A 17,795-nucleotide genomic window follows, 5' to 3' on the forward strand; every position below is an offset into this window, starting at 1 on the left:
TATAGAGAACTGGTGCTCCTCACTATACTGGTATATATCAGTAATACGTCACCCGTCTACAGCACGTGTATCATACTGGTATAGAGAACTGGTGCTCCTCACTATACTGGTATATATCAGTAATACGTCACCCGTCTACAGCACGTTTATCATACTGGTATAGAGAACTGGTGCCCCTCACTATACTGGGATATATCAGTAATACGTCACCCGCCTACAGCACGTGTATCATACTGGTATAGAGAACTGGTGCTCCTCACTATACTGGGATATATCAGTAATACGTCACCCGCCTACAGCACGTCTATCATACTGGTATAGAGAACTGGTGCCCCTCACTATACTGGGATATATCAGTAATACGTCACCCGCCTACAGCACGTGTATCATACTGGTATAGAGAACTGGTGCTCCTCACTATACTGGGATATATCAGTAATACGTCACCCGTCTACAGCACGTGTATCATACTGGTATAGAGAACTGGTGCTCCTCACTATACTGGGATATATCAGTAATACGTCACCAGTCTACAGCACGTGTATGATACTGGTATAGAGAACTGGTGCTCCTCACTATACTGGTATATATCAGTAATACGTCACCCGCCTACAGCACGTTTATCATACTGGTATAGAGAACTGGTGCCCCTCACTATACTGGGATATATCAGTAATACGTCACCCGCCTACAGCACGTGTATCATACTGGTATAGAGAACTGGTGCTCCTCACTATACTGGGATATATCAGTAATACGTCACCCGCCTACAGCACGTGTATCATACTGGTATAGAGAACTGGTGCTACTCACTATACTGGTATATATCAGTAATACGTCACCCGCCTACAGCACGTTTATCATACTGGTATAGAGAACTGGTGCCCCTCACTATACTGGGATATATCAGTAATACGTCACCCGCCTACAGCACGTCTATCATACTGGTATAGAGAACTGGTGCTACTCACTATACTGGGATATATCAGTAATACGTCACCCGCCTACAGCACGTGTATCATACTGGTATAGAGAACTGGTGCTCCTCACTATACTGGTATATATCAGTAATACGTCACCCGCCTACAGCACGTGTATCATACTGGTATAGAGAACTAGTGCTCCTCACTATACTGGGATATATCAGTAATACGTCACCAGTCTACAGCACGTGTATCATACTGGTATAGAGAACTGGTGCTCCTCACTATACTAGGATATATCAGTAATACGTCACCCGCCTACAGCACGTGTATCATACTGGTATAGAGAACTGGTGCTCCTCACTATACTGGGATATATCAGTAATACGTCACCCGTCTACAGCACGTGTATCATACTGGTATAGAGAACTGGTGCTCCTCACTATACTGGGATATATCAGTAATACATCACCAGTCTACAGCACGTGTATCATACTGGTATAGAGAACTGGTGCTCCTCACTATACTGGGATATATCAGTAATACGTCACCCGCCTACAGCACGTGTATCATACTGGCATAGAGAACTGGTGCTCCTCACTATACTGGGATATATCAGTAATACGTCACCCGCCTACAGCACGTGTATCATACTGGTATAGAGAACTGGTGCTCCTCACTATACTGGTATATATCAGTAATACGTCACCCGCCTACAGCACGTGTATCATACTGGTATAGAGAACTGGTGCTCCTCACTATACTGGGATATATCAGTAATACGTCACCCGCCTACAGCACGTGTATCATACTGGTATAGAGAACTGGTGCTCCTCACTATACTGGGATATATCAGTAATACATCACCCGCCTACAGCACGTGTATCATACTGGTATAGGGAACTGGTGCTACTCACTATACTGGGATATATCAGTAATACATCACCCGTCTACAGCACGTGTATCATACTGGTATAGAGAACTGGTGCCCCTCACTATACTGGGATATATCAGTAATACGTCACCCGCCTACAGCACGTGTATCATACTGGTATAGAGAACTGGTGCTCCTCACTATACTGGTATATATCAGTAATACGTCACCCGCCTACAGCACGTGTATCATACTGGTATAGAGAACTGGTGCCCCTCACTATACTGGGATATATCAGTAATACGTCACCAGTCTACAGCACGTGTATCATACTGGTATAGAGAACTGGTGCTCCTCACTATACTGGGATATATCAGTAATACGTCACCAGTCTACAGCACGTGTATGATACTGGTATAGAGAACTGGTGCTCCTCACTATACTGGGATATATCAGTAATACATCACCCGCCTACAGCACGTGTATCATACTGGTATAGAGAACTGGTGCTCCTCACTATACTGGGATATATCAGTAATACGTCACCCGCCTACAGCACGTTTATCATACTGGTATAGAGAACTGGTGCCCCTCACTATACTGGGATATATCAGTAATACGTCACCCGCCTACAGCACGTGTATCATACTGGTATAGAGAACTGGTGCTCCTCACTATACTGGGATATATCAGTAATACGTCACCAGTCTACAGCACGTGTATCATACTGGTATAGAGAACTGGTGCTCCTCACTATACTGGGATATATCAGTAATACGTCACCCGCCTACAGCACGTGTATCATACTGGTATAGAGAACTGGTGCTCCTCACTATACTGGTATATATCAGTAATACGTCACCCGCCTACAGCACATCTATCATACTGGTATAGAGAACTGGTGCCCCTCACTATACTGGGATATATCAGTAATACGTCACCAGTCTACAGCACGTGTATCATACTGGTATAGAGAACTGGTGCTCCTCACTATACTGGTATATATCAGTAATACGTCACCCGTCTACAGCACATGTATCATACTGGTATAGAGAACTGGTGCTCCTCACTATACTGGGATATATCAGTAATACGTCACCAGTCTACAGCACATGTATCATACTGGTATAGAGAACTGGTGCTCCTCACTATACTGGGATATATCAGTAATACGTCACGCACCTACAGCACGTGTATCATACTGGTATAGAGAACTGGTGCCCCTCACTATACTGGTATATATCAGTAATACGTCACCCGCCTACAGCACGTCTATCATACTGGTATAGAAAACTGGTGCTCCTCACTATACTGGGATATATCAGTAATACGTCACCAGTCTACAGCACGTGTATCATACTGGTATAGAGAACTGGTGCTCCTCACTATACTGGGATATATCAGTAATACGTCACCTGCCTACAGCACGTGTATCATACTGGTATAGAGAACTGGTGCTCCTCACTATACTGGGATATATCAGTAATACGTCACCAGTCTACAGCACGTCTATCATACTGGTATAGAGAACTGGTGCTCCTCACTATACTGGGATATATCAGTAATACGTCACCCGCCTACAGCACGTTTATCATACTGGTATAGAGAACTGGTGCTCCTCACTATACTGGGATATATCAGTAATACGTCACCAGTCTACAGCACGTCTATCATACTGGTATAGAGAACTGGTGCTCCTCACTATACTGGGATATATCAGTAATACGTCACCCGCCTACAGCACGTTTATCATACTGGTATAGAGAACTGGTGCTCCTCACTATACTGGGATATATCAGTAATACGTCACCCGTCTACAGCACGTGTATCATACTGGTATAGAGAACTGGTGCTCCTCACTATACTGGGATATATCAGTAATACGTCACCAGTCTACAGCACGTCTATCATACTGGTATAGAGAACTGGTGCTCCTCACTATACTGGGATATATCAGTAATACGTCACCCGCCTACAGCACGTTTATCATACTGGTATAGAGAACTGGTGCTCCTCACTATACTGGTATATATCAGTAATACGTCACCCGCCTACAGCACGTGTATCATACTGGTATAGAGAACTGGTACTCCTCACTATACTGGGATATATCAGTAATACGTCACCCGTCTACAGCACGTGTATCATACTGGTATAGAGAACTGGTGCTCCTCACTATACTGGGATATATCAGTAATACGTCACCCGCCTACAGCACGTGTATCATACTGGTATAGAGAACTGGTGCTCCTCACTATACTGGTATATATCAGTAATACGTCACCCGCCTACAGCACGTGTATCATACTGGTATAGAGAACTGGTGCCCCTCACTATACTGGGATATATCAGTAATACGTCACCCGCCTACAGCACGTGTATCATACTGGTATAGAGAACTGGTGCTCCTCACTATACTGGGATATATCAGTAATACGTCACCAGTCTACAGCACGTGTATCATACTGGTATAGAGAACTGGTGCTCCTCACTATACTGGGATATATCAGTAATACGTCACCCGCCTACAGCACGTGTATCATACTGGTATAGAGAACTGGTGCTCCTCACTATACTGGTATATATCAGTAATACGTCACCCGTCTACAGCACGTGTATCATACTGGTATAGAGAACTGGTGCTCCTCACTATACTGGGATATATCAGTAATACGTCACCCGCCTACAGCACGTGTATCATACTGGTATAGAGAACTGGTGCTCCTCTCTATACTGGGATATATCAGTAATACGTCACCAGTCTACAGCACGTGTATCATACTGGTATAGAGAACTGGTGCTCCTCACTATACTGGGATATATCAGTAATACGTCACCCGCCTACAGCACGTGTATCATACTGGTATAGAGAACTGGTGCTCCTCACTATACTGGTATATATCAGTAATACGTCACCCGCCTACAGCACGTGTATCATACTGGTATAGAGAACTGGTGCTCCTCACTATACTGGTATATATCAGTAATACGTCACCCGCCTACAGCACGTGTATCATACTGGTATAGAGACCTGGTGCTCCTCACTATACTGGTATATATCAGTAATACGTCACCCGCCTACAGCACGTGTATCATACTGGTATAGAGAACTGGTGCTCCTCACTATACTGGTATATATCAGTAATACGTCACCCGCCTACAGCACGTTTATCATACTGGTATAGAGAACTGGTGCTCCTCACTATACTAGGATATATCAGTAATACGTCACCCGCCTACAGCACGTGTATCATACTGGTATAGAGAACTGGTGCCCCTCACTATACTGGGATATATAAGTAATACGTCACCCGCCTACAGCACGTGTATCATACTGGTATAGAGAACTGGTGCCCCTCACTATACTGGGATATATCAGTAATACGTCACCCGTCTACAGCACGTGTATCATACTGGTATAGAGAACTGGTGCTCCTCACTATACTGGGATATATCAGTAATACGTCACCAGTCTACAGCACATGTATCATACTGGTATAGAGAACTGGTGCTCCTCACTATACTGGTATATATCAGTAATACGTCACCCGCCTACAGCACGTGTATCATACTGGTATAGAGAACTGGTGCTCCTCACTATACTGGGATATATCAGTAATACGTCACCCGTCTACAGCACGTGTATCATACTGGTATAGAGAACTGGTGCTCCTCACTATACTGGTATATATCAGTAATACGTCACCAGTCTACAGCACGTGTATCATACTGGTATAGAGAACTGGTGCTCCTCACTATACTGGGATATATCAGTAATACGTCACCCGTCTACAGCACGTGTATCATACTGGTATAGAGAACTGGTGCTCCTCACTATACTGGTATATATCAGTAATACGTCACCAGTCTACAGCACGTGTATCATACTGGTATAGAGAACTGGTGCTCCTCACTATACTGGGATATATCAGTAATACGTCACCCGTCTACAGCACGTGTATCATACTGGTATAGAGAACTGGTGCTCCTCACTATACTGGTATATATCAGTAATACGTCACCAGTCTACAGCACGTCTATCATACTGGTATAGAGAACTGGTGCTCCTCACTATACTGGTATATATCAGTAATACGTCACCCGCCTACAGCACGTTTATCATACTGGTATAGAGAACTGGTGCTACTCACTATACTGGGATATATCAGTAATACGTCACCCGCCTACAGCACGTGTATCATACTGGTATAGAGAACTGGTGCCCCTCACTATACTGGGATATATCAGTAATACGTCACCAGTCTACAGCACGTGTATCATACTGGTATAGAGAACTGGTGCTCCTCACTATACTGGGATATATCAGTAATACGTCACCAGTCTACAGCACGTGTATCATACTGGTATAGAGACCTGGTGCTCCTCACTATACTGGTATATATCAGTAATACGTCACCCGCCTACAGCACGTGTATCATACTGGTATAGAGAACTGGTGCCCCTCACTATACTGGGATATATCAGTAATACGTCACCAGTCTACAGCACGTGTATCATACTGGTATAGAGAACTGGTGCCCCTCACTATACTGGGATATATCAGTAATACGTCACCCGTCTACAGCACGTGTATCATACTGGTATAGAGAACTGGTGCTCCTCACTACACTGGTATATATCAGTAATACGTCACCCGCCTACAGCACGTGTATCATACTGGTATAGAGAACTGGTGCTCCTCACTATACTGGGATATATCAGTAATACGTCACCAGTCTACAGCACGTGTATCATACTGGTATAGAGAACTGGTGCCCCTCACTATACTGGGATATATCAGTAATACGTCACCCGTCTACAGCACGTGTATCATACTGGTATAGAGAACTGGTGCTCCTCACTATACTGGGATATATCAGTAATACGTCACCAGTCTACAGCACGTGTATCATACTGGTATAGAGAACTGGTGCTCCTCACTATACTGGGATATATCAGTAATACGTCACCAGTCTACAGCACATGTATCATACTGGTATAGAGAACTGGTGCTCCTCACTATACTGGTATATATCAGTAATACGTCACCCGCCTACAGCACGTGTATCATACTGGTATAGAGAACTGGTGCTCCTCACTATACTGGGATATATCAGTAATACGTCACCCGTCTACAGCACGTGTATCATACTGGTATAGAGAACTGGTGCTCCTCACTATACTGGTATATATCAGTAATACGTCACCAGTCTACAGCACGTGTATCATACTGGTATAGAGAACTGGTGCTCCTCACTATACTGGGATATATCAGTAATACGTCACCCGCCTACAGCACGTTTATCATACTGGTATAGAGAACTGGTGCTACTCACTATACTGGGATATATCAGTAATACGTCACCCGCCTACAGCACGTTTATCATACTGGTATAGAGAACTGGTGCTCCTCACTACACTGGTATATATCAGTAATACGTCACCCGCCTACAGCACGTGTATCATACTGGTATAGAGAACTGGTGCTCCTCACTACACTGGTATATATCAGTAATACGTCACCCGCCTACAGCACGTGTATCATACTGGTATAGAGAACTGGTGCTCCTCACTATACTGGGCTATATCAGTAATACGTCACCCGCCTACAGCACGTCTATCATACTGGTATAGAGAACTGGTGCTCCTCACTATACTGGGATATATCAGTAATACATCACCAGTCTACAGCACGTGTATCATACTGGTATAGAGAACTGGTGCTCCTCACTATACTGGGATATATCAGTAATACGTCACCCGCCTACAGCACGTCTATCATACTGGTATAGAGAACTGGTGCTCCTCACTATACTGGTATATATCAGTAATACGTCACCCGCCTACAGCACGTCTATCATACTGGTATAGGGAACTGTAACCAAACAGGTTTTAAGGATATCCTGCTTAATCATAGATGGTTAAATAAAAGTGACTGAGGTAGTAATTAAGTCACCTGTGCTTGTACATGGATATCCTTACAGCCTGAACTGTTTGGTGCCCCAAGAACCATGTTTGGGAAACATTGCTGCAAGAGATACTTACCTTGGACTCGGACGGTGTATGTGGAAGGTGAGCATTAGGGGGTAACTCCCAATCACACACAAGAGTCTGTTATACGAGAACGGCATTTCGTCGACTGCCTTTGGCCATCACTCAGATCTAGGCTATGGTCTGTCACTGGCTCTGTCTGCTATATCTTGATCCTTCATCGGTAATCGTACAACGGTACAGAGACCTGCAGCCCTTGTGGAACGCGTCCCTTCTGCATCCCTATCATTGGCTGGCGGAGTGGAGCACAAATTCACACATCACCAGAGAACGGGACGGAAGTGGTCCGGTGGCGCGGCGATCCAGTCAGTACGCATCTTTACACAGAGGCTTCACATCTCCCACTGAGAAACAAGGATGTTAGGACCCCTCACAAAAACTGCTCCCTGGGGAGGGAAAGTCCGTATACGTAGAAACTGACCATCAGTGAGCGCCGAGGGAGAAGAATTAGGTGCAGCACGTTAATGAAAACGACCCGAGACAGTAAGAGCAGACAAATCTTAGAAACCCTGCACATTTATTTATACAAAATGGAGTCTTTACGTAGAATGAGGCCTCTACTGCATTCGGCCTGCAATGCCATCGTCTCTTAATGGAGCAGATAAGACAATGTAGAACAAGTATTTCCAGGCGGTGACAGTCTCAGCACTGTGGCTAGTACACAATTCCTGTGGTCCTGGTGGTTGGAGTACAATGTCACTAAGGACCCCAACAAACCAACATCTATTTGGCCATGTCTATAAGGCTCTGCAAAGAAGTTGGCACCCAAGTCTTCTCACCCTGCACGTACACAACACCTCTGTCTATATAGATGACAATGCGGTTGAAGTTGTAGAGTTGTTTTCCTTCATGCCGTTTGCCAATCAGGGGCATGAAGACAATGTTGTGTTCCTCCGCTTTGGACTGGATTAGGTCCTTGAAGTTCATGGGCACCGCAGAGACGCCAATGCCTCTTTGCGCGATGCTCTCCGCATCACGCCGCTCCTGCATGGCTTCATACTGGAAGTCCTTCCTCCTCTCTGTCTGCGTCAGGTAGGCTATACTTTCCCGGGCGCCGGGTTGCATATACGCACCTGTGATACGGACAAAGACATGAATTTATATTGAGCAATACACAGATGAAAATAAATGGATTGCACTTCCAGTAATATACATGAAGTCTCTCTCTATCACAGAGCGAGGGACTACTTGCTGCAGCCACCGCTGCTCCTCTACTCATTACCACCTGGAGAACTGTGCAGGTGAGTGAGGGTGACCATGGGTTCACCACACACACACAATACGTCCATGTCTGTACTCACCAACATTAGAGGAAACCGCTCTGTTCATGATGTCCAGCGCCTCATTAAAGCGGTCCTTGATTCCTGGGTGGGCCAATACCTGGTCAGAGAACATGGACTTCCAGCCCAGGTACCACTTGGTGATCTCCTCGTAGTTAGGATTGTTGCTGAGCCAGGAGCACAACACCTGAAAACATGATTCACAGTGAGACCTAACTCTAAGAAGAAATCGCAAAAGTGAACCTGAAAGAGCAGAACAGGTTCAGTCAGGAACGTCATTCAGAAGTTACTCAGTGAATGCTGCCAAATGGTTGTGATAGTCCATCTCACATCCCAATTCCCCCGACTCCCTCAAATGATAAACTAGTGTTAGCAGCAGTGTACACTACAGGAATTTATTACTCAAGCTTGGTATAGAGAGCCACTATCACGCCAAGCCCAATCATCAGAAGACTGCGGAACTATGGTCCAGCCATGCAGAGTATTCTGCTGCTAGATAGATAATAATATGGTTGGCCAATAATTAGTCTAAATGTAGAAGAGTCTACAGAGAAGACTGCCATGTTCTCCACTGTAATCTATATTATGTGTATAGCGGAGGTCTTGCAGGGTCACAGGACCAGTGATCTCCTGGGAGTTTCACATTTCCTTCCTGGATATGCTGGAGAAGTAAGGATCCCCACAGAACTATTACTCAGAGAGGGAACTTTCTTAAAAGAAAACTCCTTTTTGACTGTAGTGCTTTAACGCAGATAATGACAATCAGTGAGTACTGAGGGAGCAGAATTAGGTGCAACACGTTCATGAAAACAGCCTGAGACATTAAGTGCAGACAATTCAATGTAACCTGCAGAGTCTTCCCAGGTAGAGCGCGCTCTCTATTCTCTCCTGAGCAGTAAGAAGTCATCGTTACTTCTGCAGTCGCTCATCCAGGGAGTTACAGATGATCATTGTGGGTAGTATACAGTGAATATAGGGTTGTAGACCAATGTACAATGTCACAGTACTGTCTGACTGGGGGGGCACTAAAACTACTTTATCTTCCCAATCCCAGCACAGACTCCGGGGCATCCCTGTTAGAAAGAGGAGAGAGTCCCCTTAGTAATTATCATCAGGTGATAGTAACATGCTATACTGCAGTAAATGAAATCCAGGGAGAGAAGGGGGGGTTCCTCTAATCCCTGATAAACAGAGAGGTTCCGCATATGACGCGGTAGGTTGTCTACTTTATACAATGATAGGTCTTGTTAGGAGAAGATATAAACAATGTAATTTCATATTCTGAACCTCGGTCTCCTGATGGCAAGGTATAAAGATGCGGGTTCTGTACAAATACATTGCAGACATTGACGCTGGAATGTGATGGGACAGAAGCCGCAGCAGCAAAGGGTTCATGTACATTCCCCATCAGGGGGAACACGCAGCAGTGGGACAGAGAGACTTACACAACATGAATAAATAGGGGGGTATCAGAGTCATGGGGCAGATTATTCTAAAAGGAGTTAGATGTTTCCATAATCCATTTTTTATTGAAGGAGGAGACGTCAAGATTAGCTGTAAGAAACGTATTGCTTATTAGCTCTCTTTACAGCTCAGCCAGAATAAGAATTTGCGCAGCGTGAGCCCAGTTTGTAATCCACTTACCTGCAGCCACTTGGGAAAGAAGTGTTTCTCCAGAAGTCCTACGAGGCTGGAGAGAGAGACCATCCCCTCCCAATCCATCACCCAATGGAACACATCCATGTGCTGCTGGTGCGGATTAATGGCAAACTCCCCGACACACATACCTGAGAGACAGATACAATTAATGTTACGCAGTCTCAGGGTCTCGTTTTCTAGCAATGCCTGACCTACCGGGTTATCACGCACAATGCCTGGCCTACCGGGTTATCACGTACAATGCCTGGCCTACCGGGTTATCACGTACAATGCCTGGCCTACCGGGTTATCACGTATAATGCCTGACCTACCGGGTTATCACGTACAATGCCTGGCCTACCGGGTTATCACGTACAATGCCTAGCCTATCGGGTTATCACGCACAATGCCTGACCTACCGGGTTATCACGTCCAGTGCCTGACCTACCGAGTTATCACGTCCAGTGCCTGACCTACCGGGTTATCACGTACAATGCCTGACCTACCGGGTTATCACGTACAATGCCTGACCTACCGAGTTATCACGTCCAGTGACTGACCTACCGGGTTATCACGCACAATGCCTGGCCTACCGGGTTATCACGCACAATGTCTGGCCTACCGGGTTATCACGCACAATGCCTGGCCTACCGGGTTATCATGCACAATGCCTGACCTACCGGGTTATCACGTACAATGCCTGACCTACCGGGTTATCATGTCCAGTGCCTGACCTACTGGGTTATCACGTACAATGCCTGACCTACCGGGTTATCATGTCCAGTGCCTGACCTACCGGGTTCTCATGTCCAGTGCCTGACCTACGGGGTTATCACGTACAGTGCCTGACCTACGGGGTTATCACGCTCAGATCCTGACCTACCGGGTTATCACACACAATGCCTGATCCACCGGGTTATCACGTCCAGTGCCTGACCTACCGAGTTATCACTTCCAGTGCCTGACCTACCGGGTTATCACGTACAATGACTGACCTACGGGTTATCACGTACAATGCCTGACCTACGGGGTTATCACTTCCAGGTACTGACCTACTGGGTTCTCATGTCCAGTGCCTGACCTACCGGGTTATCACGTACAATGCCTGACCTACCGGGTTATCACGTACAATGCCTGACCTACCGAGTTATCATGTACAATGCCTTACCTACTGGGTTATTATGCACAATGCCTGACCTACTGGGTTATCAGGCACAATGCCTGACCACCTACCGGGTTATTATGCACAATGCCTGACCTACTGGGTTATCATGCACAATGCCTGACCACCTACCGGGTTATTATGCACAATGCCTGTCCACCTACCGGGTTATCATGCACAATGCCTGACCACCTATCGGGTTATCATGCACAATGCCTGTCCACCTACCGGGTAATCATGTTTGAAAGACAGACTGGTATTTCCTCAGAAATTGGCAAGTAATTGGAACAGACAACAAGTAGTATGAAGTATATAAAGGTTTATCGCTTACACTTCTCCTTATGAAGACTGGGCAGTGTCTCTTCTCATTAGAATATAGAATGAAGGAAAGTAATATGTGACACTATCTCACCTAGCTTGGGCACAATGTTTTTCACCATGAACGCTTCCCACGACCCAGGTGTGAAGACCTCTTTCCAGGGTTGCAATATCAGCTTGGCGGAGGAGTCGCTGGGGTGCCACTTCTGAAGGGCGTTGGCTAACTTGTTCCTGATCGGAGAGAAGAGCGGCTCTAGCCGGGACTGCATCAGCGGCAGCCAGGGGTGGATCCAGGAGTGGATTGGTACTGTGTCTGTCAGAGGGTTCCAGTTCTCCACCTGAGTACAGAATTGCCATATAGTCACCACCAGTGATACACGTGTACAACAGGGAACCAATGTGATACCAATGGAAAACTTCATAAAAGCCATCCAATGCTACAGGCTATCACATACACAGCAAATTTAGGAAACTATTCCAAGTAGCCCAGGATGAATGGAATATATATCGCTAGACACTATTTTCTTATGAAATAAATAAGGAGATTAAGGTTTTTACCTTTTAATATCATAGGGGACATAGGATTTACACCGGTTTTGATGGTGGTGAGCTGGACACCAAATGGTCAAGTTTCTTCTCCTAGCAGTCCAGGCTCCTTCTCCCCTATACCCCGTGCCCAGCCATTAGACAACCAGTTACATTAACAAGCACAAGTAGTGGAGGAACAGGAAGGAAGACCGGCACACATTCAGATCAAAACACAACGTGGAAGACAAAAGGTAAACCTGTAGCAGTGCAAAACCCTGGCAAGCCAGGTGCAACAGGGTGGGCGTCCTGAGTCCTGACCTGCTCCGGAGATGAATCTGGTACCTGGAAGAAAGGAACCATGATGTCATGGTTGCAGGGATACCTGGATACCACCTTAGGAAAGTTGCTCATTTGTGTCCTAAGGACAGCTCAGTCCAAGTGAAAATTTAGAAAAGGTGAGAGACGCTACAATCTGCTCAAGTCAGATACGGAATGATGTGATGGCGAGGATGAGAACAATCTTTCATGTAAGCCAGCAAATGTCCACGGTGTACAACAATTCAAAGAGGGGCAAATTGGAGAGCCCAAAGAACCAAAAGAGAAGTTCCATGGAGCCACTGGAGGAACAAACGGAGGTTGCACATGGAGAACTGCCTGCAGAAAAGTACAATCTGGAAGAGAAAAGAAGGAGCTGAAACATGTACCCTTAAGGAAGAAAGGCGGAGGCCCAGATCCAGACTGCCCTGTTAGAAATACAAGAGTCATGATAGACTTAAAAGATCTGGGGTTGAAGCACTGAGTCGAACACCAGTCACAGTATGCTCTCCAACCCAGATGATAAATCATGGCAATGGAAGGCTTCCGGGCATTGAGCATGGTATGAATGACAGACCAGGATGGAAGAATGGGCCCTGAGTCAGAAGATTCGGCCTGAGAGGAAGATACAGCTGGGCATCGATGGAGAAACACAGAAGATCCGCATACCAAGCTCTGTACAGCTAATCTGGAGCAACAAGGATCAGGGTGGTGTCTTCCAACTTTTAACTTTCGGAGAATGCACAGAATCATTGAAATTAGAGGGAAAGTGTACATGAGTAAGAAGGTCCACCAAACCGCCAGGGCATCCAACTGTAGAGCTCCCGAATCCCTGGTACGCGATCTACCCGTGAGACTGGACTAGGTCTATTGTGAGACAGCTATAATCCCTTAGCACATCCAGTGACTAAGCTAGGAGTAGGTCATGCAAATAAAGCAGTATCTAGCCCCACTGCATCGTCAATGTGCTGCAATGACTTTAGTGAAAACACATGGAGCCATGGAAAGTACAAATGGCGAATTCTAAAATTGTGCGTGTTCCTCCCATACTGCAAACCTGAGGAATTGCTGGTGAAGGAGTCTGATGAGAATATGTAAATAGGTGTCCTGGATATCTAGGAAGGCCATTAAGTCCCCGGGTCCAGTGCCAGAATGATGGAGCACAGAGACTCCATACGGAACTAAGCTGGAGGTACCGGTTGAGCAACTTCAGGTTGGAACGAGCCTTCCAGCTTCTGGACTAGGAAGTAGTTGCCATAGAAGCCCATGCCTCTCTGGGATGGGGCAACAGGGATGATTACCCTGGAAGTCAGTAGGGAGGGGATGGACTCCAGCAGTACTTCTGCTTTCCCTGGATCTACTGGAAGGCCTGTAGAAAAGCAAATTGGGCTGGAGGACGCTCCTGAAAGGATAGGGTGGACCATTGAGGATATACACGTGTGACCAATGCATCAGCCGTGGTCACAATTCACACATAAAGCGCTGCGGAATATGTGTGCACTATATAAATTGCTGGTAATAATAAGATTTTAAAACCTACCGGTAAATCTATTTCTCCTAGTCCGTAGAGGATGCTGGGGACTCCGTAAGGACCATGGGGAATAGACGGGCTCCGCAGGAGATAGGGCACCTAAAAGAACTTTGACTATGGGTGTGCACTGGCTCCTCCCTCTATGCCCCTCCTCCAGACCTCAGTTAGAGAACTGTGCCCAGAGGAGATGGACACTACAAGGCAGGATTTAGCAATCCAAGGGCAAGATTCATACCAGCCCACACCAATCATACCATGTAACCTGGATCATACATAACCAGTTAACTGTATGAACAAAAACAGCAACGGTCCAAGACCGATTCCAACTGTAACATAACCCTTATGTAATCAACAACTATATACAAGTCTTGCACAGTTTCCGCACTGGGACGGGCGCCCAGCATCCTCTACGGACTAGGAGAAATAGATTTACCGGTATGTTTAAAATCTTATTTTCTCTTACGTCCTAGAGGATGCTGGGGACTCCGTAAGGACCATGGGGTTTATACCAAAGCATCCAATCGGGCGGGAGAGTGCGTATTACTCTGCAGCACCGACTGAGCAAACGCTAGGTCCTCATCAGCCAGGGTATCAAACTTGTAGAATTTAGCAAAAGTGTTTGACCCCGACCAAGTCGCCGCTCGGCAAAGTTGTAATGCCGAGACGCCTCGGGCAGCCGCCCAAGAAAAGCCCACCTTCCTAGTGGAATGGGCCTTAACCGAATTTGGTACCGGCAATCCAACCGTAGAGTGAGCATGCTGAATCGTATTACAGATCCAGCGAGCAATAGTCTGCTTCGAAGCAGGTGCGCCAATCTTATTGGCCGCATACAGGACAAACAGGGCCTCTGTTTTCCTAATTCTAGCCGTCCTGGCTACATAAATCTTTAAGGCCCTGACTACGTCCAGGGATCTGGAATCCTCCAGGTCCCTTGTAGCCACAGGCACCACAATAGGTTTATTTCACATGGAATGAAGAAACCACCTTAGGCAAAAATTGCGGACGTGTCCTCAATTCAGCTCGATCCACATGGAAAATCAAGTAGGGGCTTTTGTGTGACAAAGCCGCCAATTCTGATACTCGCCTTGCCGATGCCAAGGCCAACAACATGACCACCTTCCAAGTAAGAAATTTCAACTCAACCTTGTTAAGCGGTTTAAACCAGTGTGATTTTAGGAACTGCAACACCACGTTGAGGTCCCATGGTGCCACTGGAGGCACAAAAGGGGGCTGGATGTGCAGCACTCCCTTTACAAACGTGTGGACGAGAAGCCAATTCGTTCTGAAAGAAAATCGAGAGGGCCGAAATCTGAACCTTAACAGAGCCTAATTTCAGGCCCATATCCACTCCTGTTTATAGGAAGTGGAGAAAACGACCCAGATGAAAATCTTCCGTAGGTGCATTCTTGGTCTCACACCAAGACACATACTTTCGACAGATACGGTGATAATGCTTAACCGTCACCTCCTTCCTAGCCTTTATTAAAGTAGGGATGACCTCTTCCGGAATCCCCTTTTTTGCTAGAATTCTGCGTTCAACCGCCATGCCGTCAAACGTAACCGCGGTAAGTCTTGAAATACACAGGGCCCCTGTTGCAACAGGTCTTCCCTCAGCGGAAGAGGCCAGGGATCTCCTGTGAGCATCTCTTGTAGATCTGAGTACCAGGCCCTTCGAGGCCAGTCTGGGACAACGAGCATCGTCTGTACTCTTCTTCGTCTTATAATCCTCAACACTTTTGTGAGGAGAGGAAGAGGAGGAAACACGTAGACCAATTTGAACATCCACGGTGTTATCAGAGCGTCTACTGCTACTGCCTGAGGGTCCCGAGACCTGGCACAATACCTCCGAAGTTTTTTGTTGAGGCGTGACGTCATCATGTCTATTTGAGGAGTTCCCCAAAGACGTATTATGTCTGCAAAGACTTCTTGATGAAGTCTCCACTCTCCTGGATGGAGATCGTGTCTGCTGAGGAAGTCTGCTTCCCAGTTGTCCACTCCCGGAATGAAGACAGCTGACAGAGCGCTCACGTGATTTTCCGCCCAGCGAAGAATCCTGGTGGCTTCCGCCATCGCGACTCTGCTTCTTGTCCCGCCTTGGCGGTTCACATGGGCCACTGCTGTGACATTGTCTGACTGAATCAGAACCGGTAGGTTTCGAAGAAGACTCTCCGCTTGTCGAAGACAGTTGTATATGGCCCTGAGTTCCAACACATTGATGTGTAGACATGACTCCTGGTCTGACCAAAGTCCCTGAAAATTTCTTCCTTGTGTGACCGCTCCCCATCCTCGGAGGCTCGCGTCCGTGGCAACCAGGATCCAATCCTGAAATTCCAAATCTGCGACCCTCCAGTAGGTGAGCACTTTGCAACCACCACAGGAGAGACACCCTGGCCCCCCCCTGGGGACAGAGTAATTTTTCGATGTAAGTGTAGATGGGACCCGGACCACTTGTCCAGAAGGTCCCATTGAATAGTCCTTGCATGGAACCTTCCGAATGGGATGGCCTCGTAGGCCGCCACCATCTTTCCCAAAACTTGAGTGCACTGGTGAACAGACACCCTTTTCGGTTTCAGCAGGTCTCTGACCATGTTCTGGATGCCCTGGGCCTTCTCCATTGGAAGGAAGACCTTCATTTGTTCCGTATCCAGTATCATACCTAGGAACGGTAGTCGAGTTGTCGGAATCAACTGTGACTTCGGTAGATTCAGAATCAAACCGTGTTGCTGGAGGACTCTCAGAGAGAGCGCCACACTGCTCAGCAATTTCTCCCTTGATCTCGCTTTTATCAGGAGATCGTCCAAGTATGGCATAATTGTGACTCCATGCTTGCGCAGGACCACCATCATTTCCGCCATTATCTTGGTGAAAATCCTCGGGGCCGTGGAAAGTCCAAACGGCAACGTCTGAAATTGGTAATGACAATCCTGTATAGCGAATCTCAGGTATTCCTGATGGGGGGCATATATGGGGACATGAAGGTACACATCCTTTATGTCCAGAGACACCATAAACTCCCCCTCCTCCATGTTGGCTATTATCGCTCTGAGTGATTCCATTTTGAATTTGAATCTTTTTATGTACAGGTTTAGAGATTTCAGATTCAAGATAGGTCTGACCGAACCGTCCGGTTTCGGGACCACAAAGAGGGTTGAGCAGTAACCTCTTCCTTGCTGGT

General features: G+C 46.4%; 1 protein-coding gene across 2 annotated transcripts in view; it reads right to left on the reverse strand.

Moving 5' to 3' along the window:
* Positions 1–8,346: 8,346 nt before the first annotated feature.
* TFIP11 (tuftelin interacting protein 11) overlaps positions 8,347–17,795 on the reverse strand; it is a 129,568-nt gene continuing 120,119 nt past the window's right edge. For both annotated transcript variants that reach the window (XM_063950689.1, XM_063950690.1), the window contains exons 10-13: positions 12,341–12,584; positions 10,773–10,915; positions 9,150–9,315; positions 8,347–8,921 (exon numbers count right to left, since the gene is read on the reverse strand). In XM_063950689.1, the coding sequence (XP_063806759.1) occupies positions 8,572–8,921; positions 9,150–9,315; positions 10,773–10,915; positions 12,341–12,584 (903 nt within the window). In that variant the 3' untranslated portion in view covers positions 8,347–8,571. The remainder of the gene's footprint in view (positions 8,922–9,149; positions 9,316–10,772; positions 10,916–12,340; positions 12,585–17,795) is intronic.

Source organism: Pseudophryne corroboree, unplaced genomic scaffold, assembly GCF_028390025.1.
Source record: "Pseudophryne corroboree isolate aPseCor3 unplaced genomic scaffold, aPseCor3.hap2 scaffold_1168, whole genome shotgun sequence".
In the NCBI taxonomy this organism is placed as follows: Eukaryota; Metazoa; Chordata; class Amphibia; order Anura; family Myobatrachidae; genus Pseudophryne; species Pseudophryne corroboree.